The sequence below is a fragment of the Aythya ferina genome (genome assembly GCF_964211825.1).
Source record: "Aythya ferina genome assembly, chromosome: 2".
Taxonomy (NCBI): domain Eukaryota; kingdom Metazoa; phylum Chordata; class Aves; order Anseriformes; family Anatidae; genus Aythya; species Aythya ferina.
The window spans coordinates 56,086,560-56,107,207 of NC_140297.1; the positions used below are offsets into that span (position 1 = coordinate 56,086,560).

Consider the following 20,648-nt stretch of genomic DNA (forward strand, 5'->3'; position numbering starts at 1 on the left):
TTTACCATTTAGAAGAATTGTTGGACTGGACAAACACCAGTGGGACACCAAGGGTACTCATTCTCCATTAATTACACCTTCATAACAGTAGGTGCACCCTGTCAGAGGGCATTCACACTGCAGTGAGAGAAGCATGAGGTAGATCTTAGCCACAAGACATAGCATACCATGTCATTCTTATAGGGTAGAAAAAAATGAACATTTTCCCTATTTTAGAAGATTTAGGGAAAAATCTGCAGCACACTTGCCTATTTCCCCAAAGCTCATAAAGACGGGACTACAGCTTTAACATATGATATTGAGTAGAAACTCAACTATGGGGATATACTGCATATAACTCTGACAGCAGTTACTTTATAAAAACATTATTATGAAGAGTTAATTTTGGTTATTTCCCTTTAGCAATATTGACTCTTTAACGTAGGCAGTTTTGTATCAGAGAACCCTATCATTACCTTTGACTGAGAAAACACAAAAATTTACTAATAGCAAGACCATTTTACTTAAAAGAAAAATACAGAATGTGTCATCTTCAGCTAAACTTTAGTAGAAGAACAGAATAAATTGAAAAAAGCCTAGAAGATACTGCATCTTTAACATGTGTTTTAATCCAGACATTTAGGAAAACATGTATCAGTGAAGCCCTTGGTGCTCTAAATCAATGGCACAGAACCAAAGCCCACCGTCTGAAATCTGTAGAGTTTGTTTGTTTTTGTTTTGTTTTGTTTTTATGAGAAAAAAGCCACTTGATTTCTCAATGGAATAAGTCATCATGGACAAATAGATCTATGGTCACTAGATCAAGAAATGCAAGAAAAGTATACATGTATGCTGGGCAAAACCATTACAAGCATCTGTTCAGGCAAAAAACATTACAGGCAAAACTACTGTTATTAGACTGAAACTTTTATTTGTATTTACCTGAATATAACCTTCCTTTCTTCATTAAAAAAGGATACTAGGATCTTACTTAATTTTTCTACTTTTCTAGATGTTTATGGATCCTAAGGATAATTTCTATCCTCATGTAAACTGATTGCAGACAACTATGCAATGCCCGTTCTGTGGGGGGTATGGAAACACCATTGGAAAAGCTAATAGAAAATGTTAGTTTGCTCTTTTCCACAAGAGAAGAGCCAGGCCTGACTTTAATAAACCTTACACAAAACTGCAAGTTTTTATCATATGTGGCCTTACATTTTGTTTATACATTGCACAAAAAAAAAAAAAAAAAAAAAAAAAAAGTCATAAAAAAGCTTTTTCAAATGAACCAGCTACATACACCCTTCTAAAGGAAATATTGAATGAAAAAAAATTTTCAAGTGTAATTGAAAACTGTCTGAGAATACAATTGAACAATACAATTGAACAAGTTGGTGGGGCATGTATTCATAGAAAATATACTTGTTTTTCTCTGACTTTGATTATACATTCATTGCCAGCTAACAAATGAACCTGTAAAGAACACATTGCTGTTGCCATTCGCAAAGCTGTGGTGCTTGAGAGTATCTACCAGTAACCTCATTATAACTACAAATGGAAAAATAATGGACTTTTCAGTTTGCTGTCAGTTTCAAACAGTTGATAGGAAAATATACGTGCATTGTGCCAAACTAACTAAAAGTTAAAGAATAAGAAATAAACATATATGTTAGGTTTTAAGATCTGACCTAAAAATGGTACTGCAGGCACCAGGCAGTGGCCAGACCACTCTGTGAGGCGAGGCCGGGGCTGCCCCATGCTGGCTCCAGTGGCCTCACCGCAGGGCCTGGCTGAGCCCCTCGGCCACGGGTGGGCTCCTCAGGGAGAGTGGAGCTCAGAAAGGGCCAAACGCTGCCTGGCAGTGAGGAAAGAAGTGCGAGAAGCAGCCCTGTGAGCAGCCAGGGCTGGAGGTGCTCCAGGCGCCCTGCAGAGCTTGCCCTGGAGAGCCCGGGATGGAGCAGGGGAGAGGTGTGAGGAGGAAGGGGCGGCACAGAAGAACCACAATGACCATATCCCCAGACCCCCATGCTGCTCACAAGGCAGGTAGGAGTATCAGAAATCAAGAGCTGAAGTTGAGTCTGGGAGAGGGAGGATAGGGGATGGTGTTGTTATAAAGATTGCCTTTGTTTCTCAATATTGGAATATATTTTAATTGGCAATAAATCAAATTAATTTTCCCCAAGGCGAATCTGTCTTGCAATTATAAATGATGAGTGTTCTCCCCGTCATTTTTTTGTAACCCACAAGCTTTTTTTCCCTTGTTCCTGATTTAGTGACTGGGTGGGATAGCCTTGGCTATCACTACACAAAACAAGAGTGCTATTTAATACACTATTTATTTTTTGAAGAAAATATTTATTTTTGCATTTAATTTTTTAAAGCAGAAGCTTCACATCTTTCTGAAATATTCTTTTTAGGGAAGCAAAAAACAGCTAAAATTAAACATCGGGTTAATTTTCTGTTTTTGTTTGTTTGTTGTTTCTTTTTCTAGGAAAAGCAAAAATATTTCCAAGGACTTTCTTTCTGTTTCTATCTCAATCTTCTGATTTAAAAAAATTAAATAAATAACTTTTTTCAAAAATGCTGGTTTTTTTGTTTGTTTTTTGTTTTTTGTTTTTTTTTTCTTAATTTTAAAATAGAAGACACAAATGTTTTAAATTGGTATTTTTACCTACTATCAAAATAGGTCTGTATTTATTACTGTTAACAACCAGAGGTAACAAATGGGCTGGGGTAACAAAAGTCTGTTCTCACTTTCATATAAAAATAAATGAACACGTACACAGAAACAATCACAACCACCTCTTGCTGGAGAGTGGGTAGGGGAAAGCATTGGGAACAATTCTAAAGACAGATGGCATAATTTATCTTCAACTTACTGAACTCAACTATTTAAAGACTACCATGGAACTAAGTATGGGTAATAAAAAGTATCAATTTTCATGACTCTTAAGAAAAAAAGAATCCCCTCCATGTCAAAAAGCTAGAAAATATCTTAACAATGAAGCAAACTTTCAAATAGAGCACGTATTCAAATAAATCTTTAAAAGTTCAACAGTTCAATTCCCTCATTCTCCATAGTTTAACTGTGACTATTCAGCCATGCACCTTTAATATCAGAGAGAATATCAAGCTATGCTTGTACCTGTTGAACTGCAATGATGTTGTCTAAAAATCAAACACATAGACCTAAATATGTATACATCTACCCAGTATAAAAATACTGAAATTTTGGAGAAATGGGGGGAAAAAAAGGTTGGATGCTTAGAACTCCTAACTGTTCCATCCACTGTCATAAACAAAGCTATTAAGCTCACATGGACCTCTGCTAAACAGTTTTGTCAATTCTCTGATTTTACCCAAAATTAAAAGCAATTTTACTTCCAGTAATTTAATAAATTGCTACAACTCTGAGAACATGATTGCACAAAATATACACTTCAAAATTGTTCTTCCTATTTAATATTTTTATGCAGTTGCACCATTTAGATGGTCAAAGAAGTCTGCCTGGACAACTTAATTGCGCTTTTATTATGAGTAATGAAATATCATGAGAGGAGGTAGGGAATTGTTTACATGGATTTGGGGACCAAATCAGTATCCTTACCATTTAGGTGAATATTAGGCATGAAAAGTGTGACCGAAGAAATATGTACACATACACATATGGAAATATATTTCATACAGCATAAAGTGTTCCGATAGCAATCATGTCACTTCAATAGACCTTTTTTCATGTGTTTTAGTATTTTATTTTGTTTTGTTTTTAAATGTAATGCCAATGAAACAAAATGTCCAGTGTATGCTATTCAATCTGGCCAAGTGAAAATTGATCAAATTCCACACAAGTGAAATAACAGTGGCTTTTTTTACCTGCTTCAAATATTTCCTTTGATGTGTAGATGCAATAGATAATTCTGAAGAGGATGGAGCTCTTGTTAGGTATGTAGGGCAACCACATGAGAGAATAAAGGGGACATGGGTAGTTAGAATCAACAGCATGAAATCAAGAAAAGGAGATTTCAAGTATTACAGAAAATTTCCTAACAATGAGTACAGCTGAATGTGGAATTAACTGCCAAGGGAAAAAACGGCTTAGGTCACTGCAGGCAGATAGGATTAACTAGTCCAAGACCTGTTCAATCCATAATTTTTAGCACTTCAGTACTCCCAAAACATTTGCAAGAATTGATTATTTGAAACCCTCATGGCTTAACCCTCAACAGCATCTCCTAACCTTATTTTTGCTCTTGTAAATTTTTACATGACCAAGGTTTTTTTTCACTGTACTATCTGGATAGTGAATGTTTTCTATACAAAATTATTATTTCATAAACCTCTGTGGTCTGTGTTTGTTATTTTTCCTTCTTTTCCCTCAGTGCCTAAAAAAAATCAGTCATCCAGCATAAAACTGAAACAGTAACATTTGACACAGCACACTACAAATAGTATAGCTAACAACTGAAATGAACAGATTTGCTAACAGAGCTCAAACGACATTTGTTCACTTTCACTGCTTCATAAGTGCAAACAGATCTGGTCAATGAATGGAAAAAGCTCAGTTTGCAAACATTCATAGAGCTTTATTGTTCCTGCTCTCTATTTACCTTATGTATATTATTTGCATGACTTTCTTCTGTCTCCAAGTGATTTTTTCAAGTATATCCTACACCTCAGACGCAAACCATTTGGAATTTGCAAATTCTTACTGTCAGACATACAGCTTTGTCTAAAAGATTCAGGCAATGAGTTTAGATGCAGAAAATCTACAACCAAGCTGTATGAAAAAAGCCCAAGATATCAGTGAGTACATTCCACTCACACCACAGGATTTCAGCATCCAGGTTATGAGGATAAGGTTAAAAAGTACAGCCAAAGACTATGCAATGCTATTTCCATTTTGTAAGCATTGGAGATTAAAGGAACTATTAATTAGTTCTTTTAATCCTTCATTGCCATCAGTGATCTTGCAGGAGCTTACTATGATATTCAAAATTTTTAGTAAAATGTACTATATTATAGTTGCCAGAGCCTCCAGATGCCATGACTTTTCAATTTGTCAACATTCATAAACTGGACATGATGGAAGATATATGCCACATCCTTTTGCTCTCTATCTCCAAAAGAGAATGAATGAAAATCTGCCACCAGTTTTGCCTTAACTGGTTGGATACTTTGCCTTTGGTTATATTGCTTTCTTCCTTATAACTTGCGTTTTGAAAAATTATGTCGCTGCAAGCATAAAGAAAGACTCTTTTCCACTTTTGAGTGTCTTAAGTAGCTTCTTTTACAATGAAACCTAAAACTCCCAATGACTAAAATATGTTTTTATGTCATATAATAATTTGTTTGCTGTTGTTATCCAAGCTTGTTTTTCTCATGCAACTCTTCCATGAACATATCCAATAAGCAAGTTGTTTACTCACTGTTTTTTTATTATCATTTTTATTATTATTAATTAGGCAGTCAGTTTTTCCCTATGGAGAATTAAAAATCTTTTTCAAATTCGATGTCACCATTTAGTCACAGAGATAAACATAAGGTTCATTCTGAATCTTGTAGAGGGAGACTCATGCTTTATTCTAATCACAGGACTAAAAACTTTGCTATATGACACATATACATGCAACAATGGAGTTTTTACACAGTTTGCTCCAAGTGATGCATTTGAAGACAAATCTGGAACTCTTACACATTGCTACATTGTTCTGATAGTCATACCAAGGCGCTGTCTTCCTCTCTTTTAATACAGTGAGGTTTATTTTTTTCTTTTCAATTGCTCTGCTACCTACTGATACTGAATTTCAGGGACATCCTAACTGATTCCTGCATCTAAAATCCATACAACATTCTAGGAGAGCTTTTTGAAACAAAAGTCCCTAAAAATATATAATATGAATTATTATTATTATTGTTATTTTTAAAAAAATTAAATCACTGGTAATGCCAACAGACTAACACTACTCTCTGAGCAAAACTACAAAGTTATGTTTGGCTACCTCAGTTCAACTGTGAATGCACATTTTATCAATATCTTTGTAGTCCCACACATTGTTTCCTTGGCAGAAGCTTTTTGTTCTCCTCCAAAAATATACAGTCTGTCAACCAAGCAACTTTTCATCAAATGACTGAAATCATTTTGTCAACAAGCTATGTTTTGCTTTTTCTCACATTTACTTTAAGTCTCTAAAAGCATCTTGTTACGTATCTACAATACTTTGTCTATCTATTTAATAAAGAAATACTTTTACCTGTAAATATTTCAGCAAAAATCATGAGTTTTATTGCTTTATTCAACTATTTAAAGGCATTTTTTTCTGTTAAAAACTGTCATATTTCAAAACAAACTAAATGTTGACTTCTTGCATTAAATACCTAAATTTGCATTTGAAGTAGATACACTTACAAGTAAATATTCATCATGCTGCAAAAATTAACTATGCTACAGTGTTGGCTCTGCTTAAAGCAGCCTGTAAAACATTTTAGCAATGTGATAATAAACATTTATTAGGAGCCATGCAAACAGTGCTACCTAAAACTTCAGAAGCTTAGTTTCTTTTCAAGTAAGAAACATTGGAATAATGTACGGTTCTGCAGATAACAAATATACTGTTGTTTGTTTGTTTTTATAAATGTATCTAACATCCATGAGGGCCCTCAGCACAGTGCTACAAACACCACAAGTTTGATTTGATTTCTTAGCTATTGCTCAGAAGTTATTTGCAGTTTCATACATTAAAAAAAAAAAAAAAAAAAGGGGGGGGGGGTAAATCATTGCAAGGAAATAGAAAAAATATTCTTTGTGGTTCCCATTGGTGTTTAATGAAAGAATATAGCCTTTAGACTATCTATCCTAATCAAATCAACAACCGTGTAAGGGAAACAAGCTGCTGTAAGGAATTGGGGGAGCTGCTGTTTGACATTAGTAGAGTAAATTTAGAGAAGCCTTAGGCCACAGTATGAGCTGCCCATAAGCTCCCCATAACCTGAAACTGGCATGTAGTGGTGATTGAGTGACAGAAAGCAGCATTGTGGGGGAGCTTGAGTGGTTCTGATGGCAAAGGGGTGATGTGCTGACCAAGGGGGTTGCCAGACGAAATCCTGCCCCAACAGAAAACAGCCTGCCTCACAACAAACCGCCAATCTGAAGGAATGTAACTTGTATGTGTCAAGAACTGATTGGACTGTAGCGGTCAAAATGAAGATTGTACGAGTATAAGAACCCAGGGAAAGTTTTGGGCTGAGCCTCTCCTTGGAGGATCACAGCTTGAGCTGCTATGTGGGCACCATTAAATTTTGCTGCTTTAAATAAAAGTTGACTCTGAATTCCTGTGGAAACCCTCTCTGCTTGGGGAAACAACGGATCTAACAGACTGAAATCACAAAACATTTTGCTAGTTAATTAGCACAATTGCTAGTTAGGATGGCAAAGGTCTCCAGTATTTCTTAAATCACCCAGTGAAGACAATGGATGAGACTTCAAGATGGGAGCTCCTTAACTTATTCTAGAACCTGTTTTTTTGTTTGTTTGATTGTTTTTGATTTTGTTGGTTTTTTTTTTAAAGCAAATCTCAAATACCTCCTTACAGCTAAAATACCTACAAGCAGGATACTGCATTAAAATTAAATACAAATAGGACATCAGACACTTATGTTTTTGCAAGCCTGTAGACTTTCTTCAGGTACTGGCAGGATCAAATTGTAGGAATGGCATTTAGAAACTTCTCTTGCTTCTCTTAAAACATAATCAGTTTTGCTCTTAACCATTTGTACCACTCCTCATTTGGATTTCAAATGAAATTCTGAAGTCATATACTAATATACATATACTAATGAATGGAAAAGTCTCTGAAAAACATGTCATATATTTAGACAATCTGAGATACTTCGATAGAATTCTTATTTGCTTTATTTTTATCTTTAGCACCAAGCAATGAATTATTTCTTGTTTCCCAGCTGTTCCCCTTAGGACCCAACATGAGATTTGTCTGAACACTGTCATTTCTTCAATGGAACTGTTCAAGGTTATATAATAGTCTTCTGCAAAAAAATCAGCCATGAAGTTCAAAAGGAGTGACTTCAGAGAACTATCACAAATTCCAGTATTGAATCTCCCACAAAAGAAATAACAAGCTACTCAGACTTAAGTTTACAATACTCAATTAAGCACTAGGCAACTCAATTAAACATTAGGCAACAGATTTAAGCTGAGATCCAACGACAGTTTCTACTTAGAATTAAAAAAAAAAAAAAAAAAAAATCATGGAAAAACTTACAGTAGGAGCAGCCGTAGACCTCAATTCTCAGCCCAATTTGGCCTTCTCCATTCCAGTCCAAAGGAACTATACGTACATAGCGAGCGATAACTGGATGTTGTAAATCATGTCGAACCACACTATCAGAGTTTGTATTTCCAGGAAATGCCTAAGGGAAAGAAGAAGAAAATTGTTGTATTAAATCTATCTCACATGCTATAAAGGTTCTGGTATGAAGGAAAGCACAGGCAGTAAAGTCCTCTGAGTGTCTAGGTAACTCTTAAATTTAGTTTAAATGTTTTCTGAGATAGTGACCAAATGAATAGTGGATTTAAAAAGCATCAGTGTTCAGAACAATACCGAAACTGCAGCACACGTCCTCTTTCTACACAACAGATATACTGAACTCACATAACAGCTGCTGCTAGGTAAGAAAGTATTCCATTCTGCATCACTGATCTGTTACTCAGTTATTACTGTGTTAATAGAAGTGTCCAACCCAGAGCGGTTGTTCTGTAGAAGATATCCATCCCCTAACAATTAGATTACACGCACCAGCCATCTTCCTGTAAGTAGAAACACTGACATAACCCATTTCCTCCAACAGATATGGAACCCTTCAATTCTCAAATTTCCAAAAATACAAAACTCTTCCTTTGCTTCTGATGTACTAACCACTGGAAAATGAGCGTCCAGTTTCCCTCCTAACCATAGCTGTCACCCACAGGAAAATCTCTTAATCTCAAGGTTTGTAATACCTTGTAAATCAGTAAAGGACTGTTCTTAAGTGTGTTTTTAAAATGACTGAAATAAATATTTAGTGCTTGTTTTGTAGTTTTCTACCTCTGGCTAAAAGTTTTTGTAGCATCCAGCTTAAAAGTAAACAATACCTACCACTTAAAATGATAGTGGGGTTTTTGTCTTTTTTTTTTTTTTTTGTCAGTTTATGCACAATCCATTCATTCACTGATGGTAGATGTTAAAGACTACTATTCAGTTATTCTTAACATTTTCAAAGGACCCTTCACGCCCCTTCATGAGTAATTTTCAGCAGAAATAAGGATCTTGAGACAGTGAACAGGGTAGTCATAAACAAAGAAAAGGTGGCTTCTAATATCTTAATAAATCCATATAAAATCCTGTAATATATTCCAATAGTAGAACTGAAAACAACTGAAAAAACAACTGGACAGTAAGGAACACTACTACAAAATAAAGTCATCAAAAATTTGAGAGACAAAATGTACAGGGCACAATAGATATGGGTGGTAGTAAATGTAAGGAAGATTTACCAGATTACGACATGTAATAGTTCACCTCAATTTTTCTCTACTGCTGCTATTAATGTACTAAACGATTATCATGACACTCATTGCTTCATAGAAGAGCTTGTTAGATACAATAATTAATGTCTATGATGCACTTTGATATTTGAGTGGTAATCATTTAGAAGGAAAATTACAGTTCTGTCTTCTGAGCTGAACAGAAGACAATAAACAACAGAAAGCATACATTGAATAAGGACTAAAAATCCTATTGAACAGCTGGCTGTTCTCTGAGTCATGTTTCAGGAATCACATAACTATGCAATGAATAAAGAAGCTGATCTTTAAAAAATATATTTTGTGAGCATGCAAGGCAATTCAAGACAAAATTTGTTTTGTTTAGTTATGTGCTTGCTGTAATCTTAACAAGACTGTCTTAACACGGGTGGTTTTTTGTTTTAAATTTAAGAGAATTAGGGGCAAAATCAGCTGCTCAGGAGGGATGGATATCTTGTATATAATTCGATTAAATGAATGATGAAGAGTAATTCTCAAAATCCAAATTATTTCCTGTACCTTTCCATATTTTATGCCCTGAGATGGTAGGTAGGGATGGGGAGCAGAATTAAGCCCTCCTAATTCATGAGGAAATGGTTAGTGACCTGCTACTCCACTTAGATGTATGAAAGTCTATGGGGCCAGATGGGATCGACCCAAGGCTATCAAGGGAACTGCCAGAAGGGTCGATAGACCCAAGATGTTTTCCATCATTTTTGTGCAGTCCTGTCTATCAGAGGAGGTCCCAGTCGATTGGAGGCTAACAAATGTGATACCCATCTACAAGAAGGGCCAGAATTAGGATCTGGAAAACTACAGACCTGTCAGTCTAACCTTGGTGCCAAGAAGCTCATGGTGTAAAGGAAAAAGCTCTCCCTTGGAAGAGAAGAGGTACTGTCTGTGTTTAACTGAGGCCTGATTAAAAACAATCTCTCTCCTGAATGTGTGAACTGGCACACCGTGGAAAAAAATCCATGTTTTCAGATGACAATGGAGCGGATTACCTTGAGTGCTATCACATGCAGTACTTCCAGGACAACCAGATGTTCAGGCCCAGTCAGCATGGGTTATCAAAGGCAGATCCTGCTTGACAAACCTGGTCTCCTTCTAAGGTGACACACTTGGTGGATGAGGTCTACCCAGACTTCAGTAAGGCTTTTCATAGATTCACAGAATCTATGGGTTGGAAGGGACCTTAAAGATCATTTAACTCCAACCCTGCTGCCATAGGCAGGAATGCTACCCACTAGATCAGGTCGGCCAAGGCCCCATCTAGCCTGGCCTTGAACACCTCCAGGAATGGGGCATCCACAACTTCTCTTGGCACAACTTCTAGTGCCTCACTACCTTTACAGTGAAGAATTTCATCCTAATGTCAAGTCTAAATCTATCTTCTTTTGGTTTAAGATCATTCCCCCTTGTCCTATTATCTATCTGAGTAAAGAGTCCTCCATCTTTTTTATAAGCCCCCTTTAAGTACTAAAAGGTCACAGTGAGATCTCCCTGAAGCCTTCTTTTCTCCAGCCTGAACATCCCTAGCTCTCTCAGCCTTTCTTCATAGGAGAGGTGCTCCAGTCCTCTGATTATCTTCGTGTCCCATCTCTGGACTCACTCTAACTGGTCCACATCTTTCTTGTGCTAGGGGCCCCAGACCTGGATGCAGCACTCCAGGTTGGGCCTCACAAAGGTAGAGTAGAGGGGAACAACCTCTCTCCACCTGCCGGTCACTTCTGTTGATTCAGCCCAGGATGCAGTTGGCCTTCTGGGATGAAAGCACACACTTCTGACTCATGTTGAGTCTTTCATCTACCAGAACCCCCAAGTCCTTCTCCACAGGGATGCTCTCAGTGAGTTCTCCCAATCTGTACTCCCGTCTGGGATTGCCCTAACCCAGGTGCAGCACCTTGGACTTGCTGAACCTCATGCTGTTCACATGGACCCACTTCTCCAGCCTTTCCAGGTCCCTTTGAATAGCAACTCTTCCTTCTTTTGACACCATTTCCCAAAGCATTCTCCTGGGGAAAGTGGCTGCTCATGGTTTGGATGGATGTATGCTTCTTTGGATTAAAAACTGGAAGGGTGGCTGGGCCCAAAGAGTTGTGATGAATACAGTTAAATCCAGCTGGAGGCTGGTAACTAGTGGTGTTCCACAGGGACAGTTCTATTCAATATCTTTATCAATGATGTGGACTAGGGTATTGAGTGCACCCTTAGCAAGTTTGCAGATGACATCAAGTTCTGCACAAGTGTTGATGTGCTTGAGGGTTGGAAAGCTCTGCAGAGGGGTCTGGATAGGCTGGACCAATGGGGCCAGCTGTATGATGTTCAACGAGGCTAAGTGCCAGGTCTTGCACTTTAATCATAACAACTCCATGCAACTCTATAGGCTGGGGGAAGAGCAGCTGAAAAGCTGCCAGATGGAAAGGGACCTGGGGATGCTGGTTTATAGCCAGCTGCGTATGTACCAGCAGTGTGCTCAAGTGGCCAAGAAGGCCAATGGCATCCTGGCTAGCATCAGGAACAGTGTAACCAGCAGGACCAGGGAGGTGATCATCCATCCCCCTGTACTTTGTTCTGGTGAAGTCACACCTCGAGTACAGTTTTGGGTCCCTCACAACAAGAAGGACATCGAGGCCCTGGAGCCTGTCCAAAGAAGGGCTATGAAGCTGGTGAAGGTTCTGGAGAACAAGCCTTCAGAGGAGCAACTGGAGCTGGTTTGCCTGGAGAAAAGGAGGCTCAGGGGAAACCTTCTTAACTCAAGTATTGGAACAGGCTGCCCAGGGAAGTAGTTGAGTCACAATCCCTGGAGTTCTTCATATATTGTGTAGATGTAGAGAGCTTAGGTATACAGCTTAACAGTGGATTTAGCAGTGCTAGGTTAAAGGTTGGACTAAATGATCTTAGAAGTCTTTTACAAACTAAATGATTCTATGATCTGTGCTTTCCCAATCCTTTGACAGAAAGACTTATAGCACAAACCAGCAGGTGTTTGACATTTTGAAGGTTCCTTTTGGTCTACAATCCAGTAACATCTGCTGAATGTATAAACACCATCAGCAGAGAATAGGGTACTCTGTCATCAATTTCCTGGATAATTAACATGCATTTCATTTAGTCTCCAGCAAAACAATATCCTTTAAATACAGCCTTCATTTAGATAAATGCAGTACAGTAATACATGCTCCGTGGATAATGCAAACATCAGGCCCAAATCCATCATTGCAAGGCTGCAAAATCAATTTACAGGAGCTTGTGAATTATGTACTATTGCTGTAAAATTTCTTTTTCCTATTGAGATTTGTACACAGGCTCAGAAATAGAGGTTTTCATTAAAAATTGAATTTATACAATTTGCAAAACCAAGGTTACAAAGAGTTTAATAAGATTTAAAAGCATAATGCAGACCCACATTATATTGTAGATTTTTTTATTTTTAAATGGGGAGTGACTCTCTGACTAAAAAAGACAGAAATATACAACCCTCATATAAGAACCCTCTTTTACAAAACCATTTTTCAGGAAAAGCTGGAAATACCTGTATAAACTAAACAAAATATTCAGCTTATTAAACTCAAACTCACTGAAGTATTATTGCCAGAAGTGTTCTCCTCTAGTAAAGGAGTTTTTCTTTAAGCTAGACTGGGAAAATGATCAAGATGGATCATGTGTCTGTAAAACAGGTAGCACTGTCTCATCAGTCCAGTTCTGAAATTCTCTTTTCTACAAGCACTTCTGTTCTAATATTGGATACCAAATTCTTTAAGCTCACATTGCAACAAAAAGTTCAAGAGTGTTTTAAGTCATAAACACTTTTCTTAAAGACAGAACTCCACAGGTCAATAAAGTATTAACAATGAAGAAAGATAAGAAAATATGCCCACAATTCCTTTCTAACTAATAGGTTTGAGCATATGTTGAATGGAGTTTTCGAAAGTACTCAGTAAGAGTTTCATAACTAGCTTCCTTGAAACCACAATTTGATAAGTTCTTATTTTTCAAAAGTTGCTAGAGTAGGTTTATAGGAATAGATAATGCATTTTAATGTGCCAAATAATTACATTGAAAAAGTAGATAAGCTTTTGGTACAGGAACTATCTTCAGCAGAAGCATCAGCAATTAAAGCTGTATGATCTTTGAAATTCACTTTGGCTTTACCAATATTCTTCAGCCAAACTGAAGAGATACACTATATCTCTATACATAGATATATACTACACTTATACACACTATGCATTCAGTATAATGTTTTTGCATTATAAACAAAACAAAAAAAAGCAACAACAAACAGAGAATCCAAGTAATTTTTTTTAATGATATTTGGAAATAAAGTTAGGGAAAATTAAGATTCAGATTCAACTTTTATTCCTATGCTTACACCATAATAATACTCTAGTCAGCAATTATAAGTGCCAAAGCTAAATTATAAATTAAAACTAAAATGTCAGTAACATCCAGCTCAATAATAAAATTAAGTAAAACTGACAAAAATGTGTTTAGTTCTCTGTAAAAGGACAGACTTGCAATATCATTCAGTACTCTATGGATACAGCAAGTACATCACAAAATCTTATTTTGAGTAAACTTTTTGATCACTTTTTACAACAAAAGATTTAAAAGGAATTCTCATAATTGAAAAATTATCTCTGAAATAAGAAGGCTCAAGACTGAATGAAAAGAAATGTTATTAAGTTAAAAAAAAAAAAAAAAACAACTCTTTAACCAAACATGACTTAATTGGTAAAGAATTTTCCATCCAAATTAACTATTTATGCAAAGACAAGTATTAATAATGCTTCAATGTATGCTCTTCCTAGGGTGATGTAAACGTGTGGCAATGAATGGCATAGTAGAATGACATTTCTTGTCCAGTTAGAAGAGAAAGAAGAACTGTGTTTTTTTGTTTGTTTGTTTTTGTTTGTTTTGTTTTTTTTTTTTTTATTATTATTATTTTTTTCTGTTGCTTGTTTTTGTTCTCATTACTTTAATTATACACTTGTTATAATATTTCTTGAATTTTATGTTTTGTCACTGGCATTTTAAGCATAGGAAATAACTGGAACAATTTATGGGTCTGACCTTATTGGGGGAGGGGAAGGGGGGGGAGAAATTGGCTTCTAGCTTTATTTTGAAACAATAGTGAAAACACTAGGAGTCTATGTTTCACGGTATTCCATCTATACATCTCTTGTAATCAGATTTTTTAATGCCAAAACACATTAATAAAAGCACATTATTACAAAATATGGAAATGTCCATAGACAGATAGAAAGTATCTGTGGAAAACAAAACTGCATTTTCTTCGAGGTGAGTTAAACATGGAAAATGGGCTAAGCCTTAAATGTTTTTTGTTTTTTGTTTTTTTTTTTTTTAAATCCCCAGTATCCCAAACCAAATACTTCCAGAACACAAGAATGATAACAGACTTGACAACCTGACAGCTTTACTCATGGCTGTCAGCCCTCTGCCTGCACAAAATAAATAAGTAAATAAGTAAATAAATAAATAAAAAGGAAAACTTCAGTCAATGGTGCTGTGGAAGGCTATTCAACAGAGCAGTGAGCCCAAATCCACAGACCTTGGAAAACTCACATTACGTACTGGTTCAGCACAAGCTGACTAGCTGACTGCAATTAGTAGATTCCAGGGAAACCAAGTTGTTTCAACAAAGCATTCAGTCTCACTACATTAACATTTTCTTGTAAAGAAACCAACTTCATTAGAAAATTGAGTCAAACCTAGTTAAGTACCTCACTGCTGCTGAAACACTTTTTTGCTGGATATCTTTGAAAATCCAGCCCAAATCATGATGTAAACTGAAGGGAAACAAACCAAACCAACTAACCAACCAAACAAACAAAAAACACAACCAAGAATAAAAGGACTGGATAAAGGAAAATGTTATGAGATTAACCTCAAGAATGTATGAAAAAGAAGAGGAAAAAAAAAAAAAAACAAAGCTGGAAAAAAAATACACACATACTGAAACCACTAAAAAGTAGTTGCATAAGGAAATAAAAACATCAAATAAACTGAAAAAAAAAAATGGAATACGTCAGAAAGCAATAAATTCATGTTTGGTTAATTCAGCTCAGTTTTGAGCATTACTGTACAAGCAATGTTCAAAAAATGATCACTGCATTTATATCAATCTCCTATTTAAATTTACATCAAGAAATAATTATTTGCTTTGTGTCTTAAAAATGGTTTATTAGCAACACAGCTCCTAGGCAATCCTGTACTGAAAATGTGTATGGGCATCTGTGTGCTTTTCTGTGCGTCAGTCTTTCAACTTTGGAACTTACTAAGTCAATTTAGATCACATTTGATGAAAAGGTGATCTACATATTTCATGTTTTTGTAAGGTTTTAAAAAATAAAAGGTGGTCATTAGGATGAAATATGCATCTTATTTTCATCTAGTAACATGTTTCTGATATACAGAATACAACTCTTTTCTATGTCCCAAATACTTCCAAGCAATTTTGAAACAGAAACATAATTTTGGTCACGTTGCTCCATTATATTCTCTACTGATTCCCTGGAGGGTTTCCTTGAGGTCCAAATCCTGTCATCATATACTAAAAACATATTATAGCCATGTGTGTATAATCAGATGTATAATGTAATTTTATCCAATGCATTGAAACAATAATGCTTAATGCTGTTTTTGTTGCCTTTTAGCTTTTCACATATTCATCACGATTCATCATTACCTTTATAACACAGTAGGCTAACATAACTTGCTTAACTTTTGCTACTCTTAAAAATAACTTGATCTCATTTACAGGAATGTTTATTTTGTATTACTTCAACATAAACCTCAAATATATGTTTAAGAGAGAAATCTGACTTCTATTGACAGACGGCTCCTAGAGATACCAGTTTTGTACACCGATTCATAGAGAAAAAGTTTTTTAAACTTGAAGACAGATTTGGAGGAATAGTACAGCAAGATATGATACCTTGGATACAAGTTTCGTGTTCAAATTTATTACTGAGCTTTAACGTCGTGTAACTTTGTCCTGGTTTCAGTTAGGACAGAGTTAATTTTCTTCCTAGTAGCTGGTAGAATGCTATGTTTTGGCTTAGGATAAGAAAAGCGCTGATAACACCCCGATGTTTTAATTGTTGCAGAGCAGTGCTTACACCAAGCCAAGAACATTTCAACTTCTCATTCTGTCCTGTCAACGGGCAGGCTGGGGGTGCAGCAAGAGCTGGGAGGGGACAGACACAGAACAGGTGACCCAAACCGGCCAAAGGGGTATTCCATACCATCTGATGTCATGCTAAACAATATATAGGGGTGGCTAGCCAAGGGAGGAGGGCCGGATTGCTCAGGGTTAGGCTGGGCATCAGTCAGCAGGTGGTGAGAAATTGCATTGTGCATCACTTGTTTTCTACACATTATTAGTAGTAGTACTATTATCATCATAATTGTTTTATTACTATTGTTATTATTATTTTCCTGTCTTAATAAACTGACTTTATCTCAACTCACAGGCTTCACTTTCCTATTTCTCTCCCCCATCCCAGAGAAGGAGGGGGGAGAGTGAGCAAACAGCTGTGTGGTGTTTAGCTGCCAACCAGGTTAAACCACAACAAGCTTGATGCTTGTTGTTTTCTTAATAAAATCAGGACAATAATAAAAACAACAATCATATGAAAATTGCTACTGTGTCCACATGATTAATGTTAACTGGATGCAAGTAAAACACTTGTTCTTTTCTTCTCCCGCAGTATTACTTTTGTTTAATTTAGTTGGAGTAATGAAGCATAAAGCTAGCATTCAAAACAAAGAGCTACCTCTCCACCTTCCTCATTCACCTTAAGACTGAGTTGCTTTTGTCATCCTTCTACATAATAAATGTTCATACTTTTTTATGTGCAGAAATATTACCAAGTTATTTGTACATTTTGCTAAGGGAACTGACTGCTTTCAGGTACAAAACAACAGATATAGTTTTACTTTAGGGGGCATCACAGTTGGCAGCGCAGCAAAGGTAGCAACAGACACGTTTCTCCAGATCCTGAAACTGAACATCATATTTCAGAGATCTGCAAGATATCTCACCAGCAAATATCTGATTCCCTTCTGGTGTGGGTATCAAATATAACAGATGACAGACTTCTACTGCTGCTTAAATTATCAGGTACTTTTCAGAGATGTATAATGAACAAAAGATTTCAACCTCTGTGCTGAATCATGCAGATTTTGTCAGGATGACACCAAATGATGAAAATTCTCTCTCCTTTTTAAACCTAAAATGTACACCAAATATATTAAAATAACATTAGGGTTGTGAAGTCAACACTGAAAGGTTAGAAGTAATGTTTCCTGCAGAGACTTAATGAATTTCTGAATAACAGTATGACATTAATTTATTTTCATAATCACAAGCTATTTATTCCCTAGAAATTTATACAATATTGAAAAGATCATTATAATTATCCATCCTGCTATCCTAAACAACTGAGGCTGACGTACCTTGAGGTTTTTGTTGTTGCTGTTTGTTTTTCATTTTGAACCAGATCTATAGTCAACAACAAAAATGGATGAATTTGATTTGGAAGTATTTGTTGATGAAAACTTATCCTTTGGTAATTTGTTCCCAGGATTTAAGATCCAGTATTTACATCTAGATTGAATTTGTGAAAATACAATCTTTCAGTCTTCAAATAATACTACATCTTTGTTGTCATGATCAGCTGATTGCATCATTAGTAACCTTTTTTCTTAACACAATGGGGGTAGTCTTTAATGTAGTTAGCTTGCTCTTAGTTTTAAATATGTTAAACAAATTTCAATGCTCAGACAATTCAGGTCAGACAGTAGACCCACTCCATTAATAACATGGAGTTTCGTAAAGAGTAAGATTGATACATTCAAAATAGTTCCTTTATTCACATGATGAACTGAAACTTGCCTAGTGTCCAACCATGTGGACAACATGAGATGCATATCTCATAGTGCCCAACGTATATCTGTGGACAAATGAGAAAGGACAGCCTTCCACAAAGATAATATAGAGACAATCCTGTGCCCAATAGCACAGGAACTGCATTCTCTTTGTGACTGTCCCTGAGCTGACTGCCCCCAGTTGCGACTGCATGAGATGCTAGGCAAGTAAGTTGCAAAAAAATTTCAGTGGCACTTGATGCAGTTTCCTGGGCACCAAAATGATTAGGTAGTTTTGCCTTAATCTTTCAGCATCTCAGCTGAACATATAAAATACAGAGTAAAAATACATTCATTTTATAAGGTTTTAAAAAATAAAATAATCCTTATTAAGCACTTGGTCAAGTATTCACATGGGTTTCTATATTAGAAACCTAAGCTTTTGTGGCCAGTGAAGCAAAGTGGAAGATTTAGTGGGAACTAAATTAAAACTTTGCCACTCTTCACTAGCTACATAGTAAAACATGTTTTTTCCTGCTTGTAATATAAATGTATTCTACAAAATGGAGAAAATAATCAACCTAATTCTGAAAGTTACCACGTGACTGATCGACATTAAAAAAAAAGAATACAGAAGCAAGTGTGAAATGGTTACAGACAAATAATAAAAACTGCTTATCTCCAAGGGAGTTGTGGGGTTTTATTCATTAATAGACAAAAGTTAGATTTGCTACATCTCCTTTCTCCTGCTCTAGAATGAAGGAAACAGGAAAAATGTGTTTATGAACACAATTGCAGTCATTATTGGAATCATCACACCAACAGGTCTCTGATCACTGACTGCTGGGCTACAGAGCTCAATAACAACAGGAGCTCTAGCCCTGAGAAGAACAAGCATAGTATGATCCCTGGTTTTCTTTCCTCTCAGGTATTGATGTACTTGGTGATTGTCACACACTTGGATAATTTCTAAATAGCTTTTAAATAATTTTCAGAGTTCTTTGTATTCTCATGTATTCTTTGTACACCAGTCTGGTCTCAAAGCTTCTTGTCTTCTAACTCCACTAATCTACTGGTTTATTCCCATGAAATTTTGCAACCCAATAAATTGATGCTGTTACTAGCAAGCACACTTCTGAGGGTCAAGTGAAATGTGAGTAATGCCATTCCATACTTCTTCAACTTAGTGAATCTAATGCTGAGATTCTGAAAATAGCATAAAGGCAAAAATTATTTTAAACACTGTAAAGAATCTGCTATAGCGAGTAGGAACATGGCAAGTAAATAAGGATTGAAAACTTAATTAGTACGTTAATATAAACATTTTTCCATTCCCTTAATAGAAAACCTTCAACTTATAACTGTAAATCAAAAATGCCACGCTTGCTCTTTTCATATTCTTTCCTTTCTGATGGGGAAAACAGAATGGTCAAATTTTAAGCTAAATAGTTATGGTTTTTTGTTTGTTTGTTTTGTTTTGTTTTACCGCTATGTGAAATCACAGAAATGTCCAAGACTGCTTTTCAGAACATTGCAATTCTGCCTAGGCTATCAGTGTGCAAGAAACAATCCTTAAAATGTGCCTACCTGAAATAGTTTGTTATAGGAATACAATTGCAACTCAAGCTAAAGAAAATAATGGAGAAGGAAATCTGGTTACTATGTATTAATTGCTTAAACTTGGAAGTTAATATTGCATACTGACATAAAATTAAACTTTAAAGACAAAAATTAAACAATAAGGTGTTTCACCATTATACTTGCAGGTTCCATTTAATGCTAGGATTACAGTAAGTTTCAAGTAGTACTTGTAGTTCTCCGTAATTGCATGAAATTTAAGACAGCGTGCTGGATGCTGCACCTGGGAAGTAGCTACCTTGTCTGTACATACAGACTGGGGGATGACAGGCTGGAGAGCAGCCCTGCAGAAAGGGAGCTGGGGGGTTCTTGTCAATAGCAAGATGCCCTGTCAAGCAAAAGGGCCAACTGTATCCTGGGGTGCAGCAGGACCAGCATTGCTAGTTGGACATGGGAAGTGATAGTTCCATCCTACTCTGTGTTGGTGCATCTCATCTCAAGTACTGTTTCCCACAGTATAATGACATAAAACAATCAGAGAACATCTAGGGGGAACAACAAAGGTGGTGATGGTAAGGGTATGAGGAGCAACAGAGGTCTCCTGGTTTGTTCAGCC

General features: G+C 36.2%; 1 protein-coding gene across 1 annotated transcript in view; it reads right to left on the reverse strand.

Annotated features, from left to right (window-relative positions):
* CNTNAP2 (contactin associated protein 2) overlaps nucleotides 1-20,648 on the reverse strand; it is a 1,138,684-nt gene that overhangs the window by 640,615 nt on the left and 477,421 nt on the right. The window contains exon 5 of the mRNA XM_084507662.1: nucleotides 8,259-8,406. Within this exon, the coding sequence (XP_084363788.1) occupies nucleotides 8,259-8,406 (148 nt within the window). The remainder of the gene's footprint in view (nucleotides 1-8,258; nucleotides 8,407-20,648) is intronic.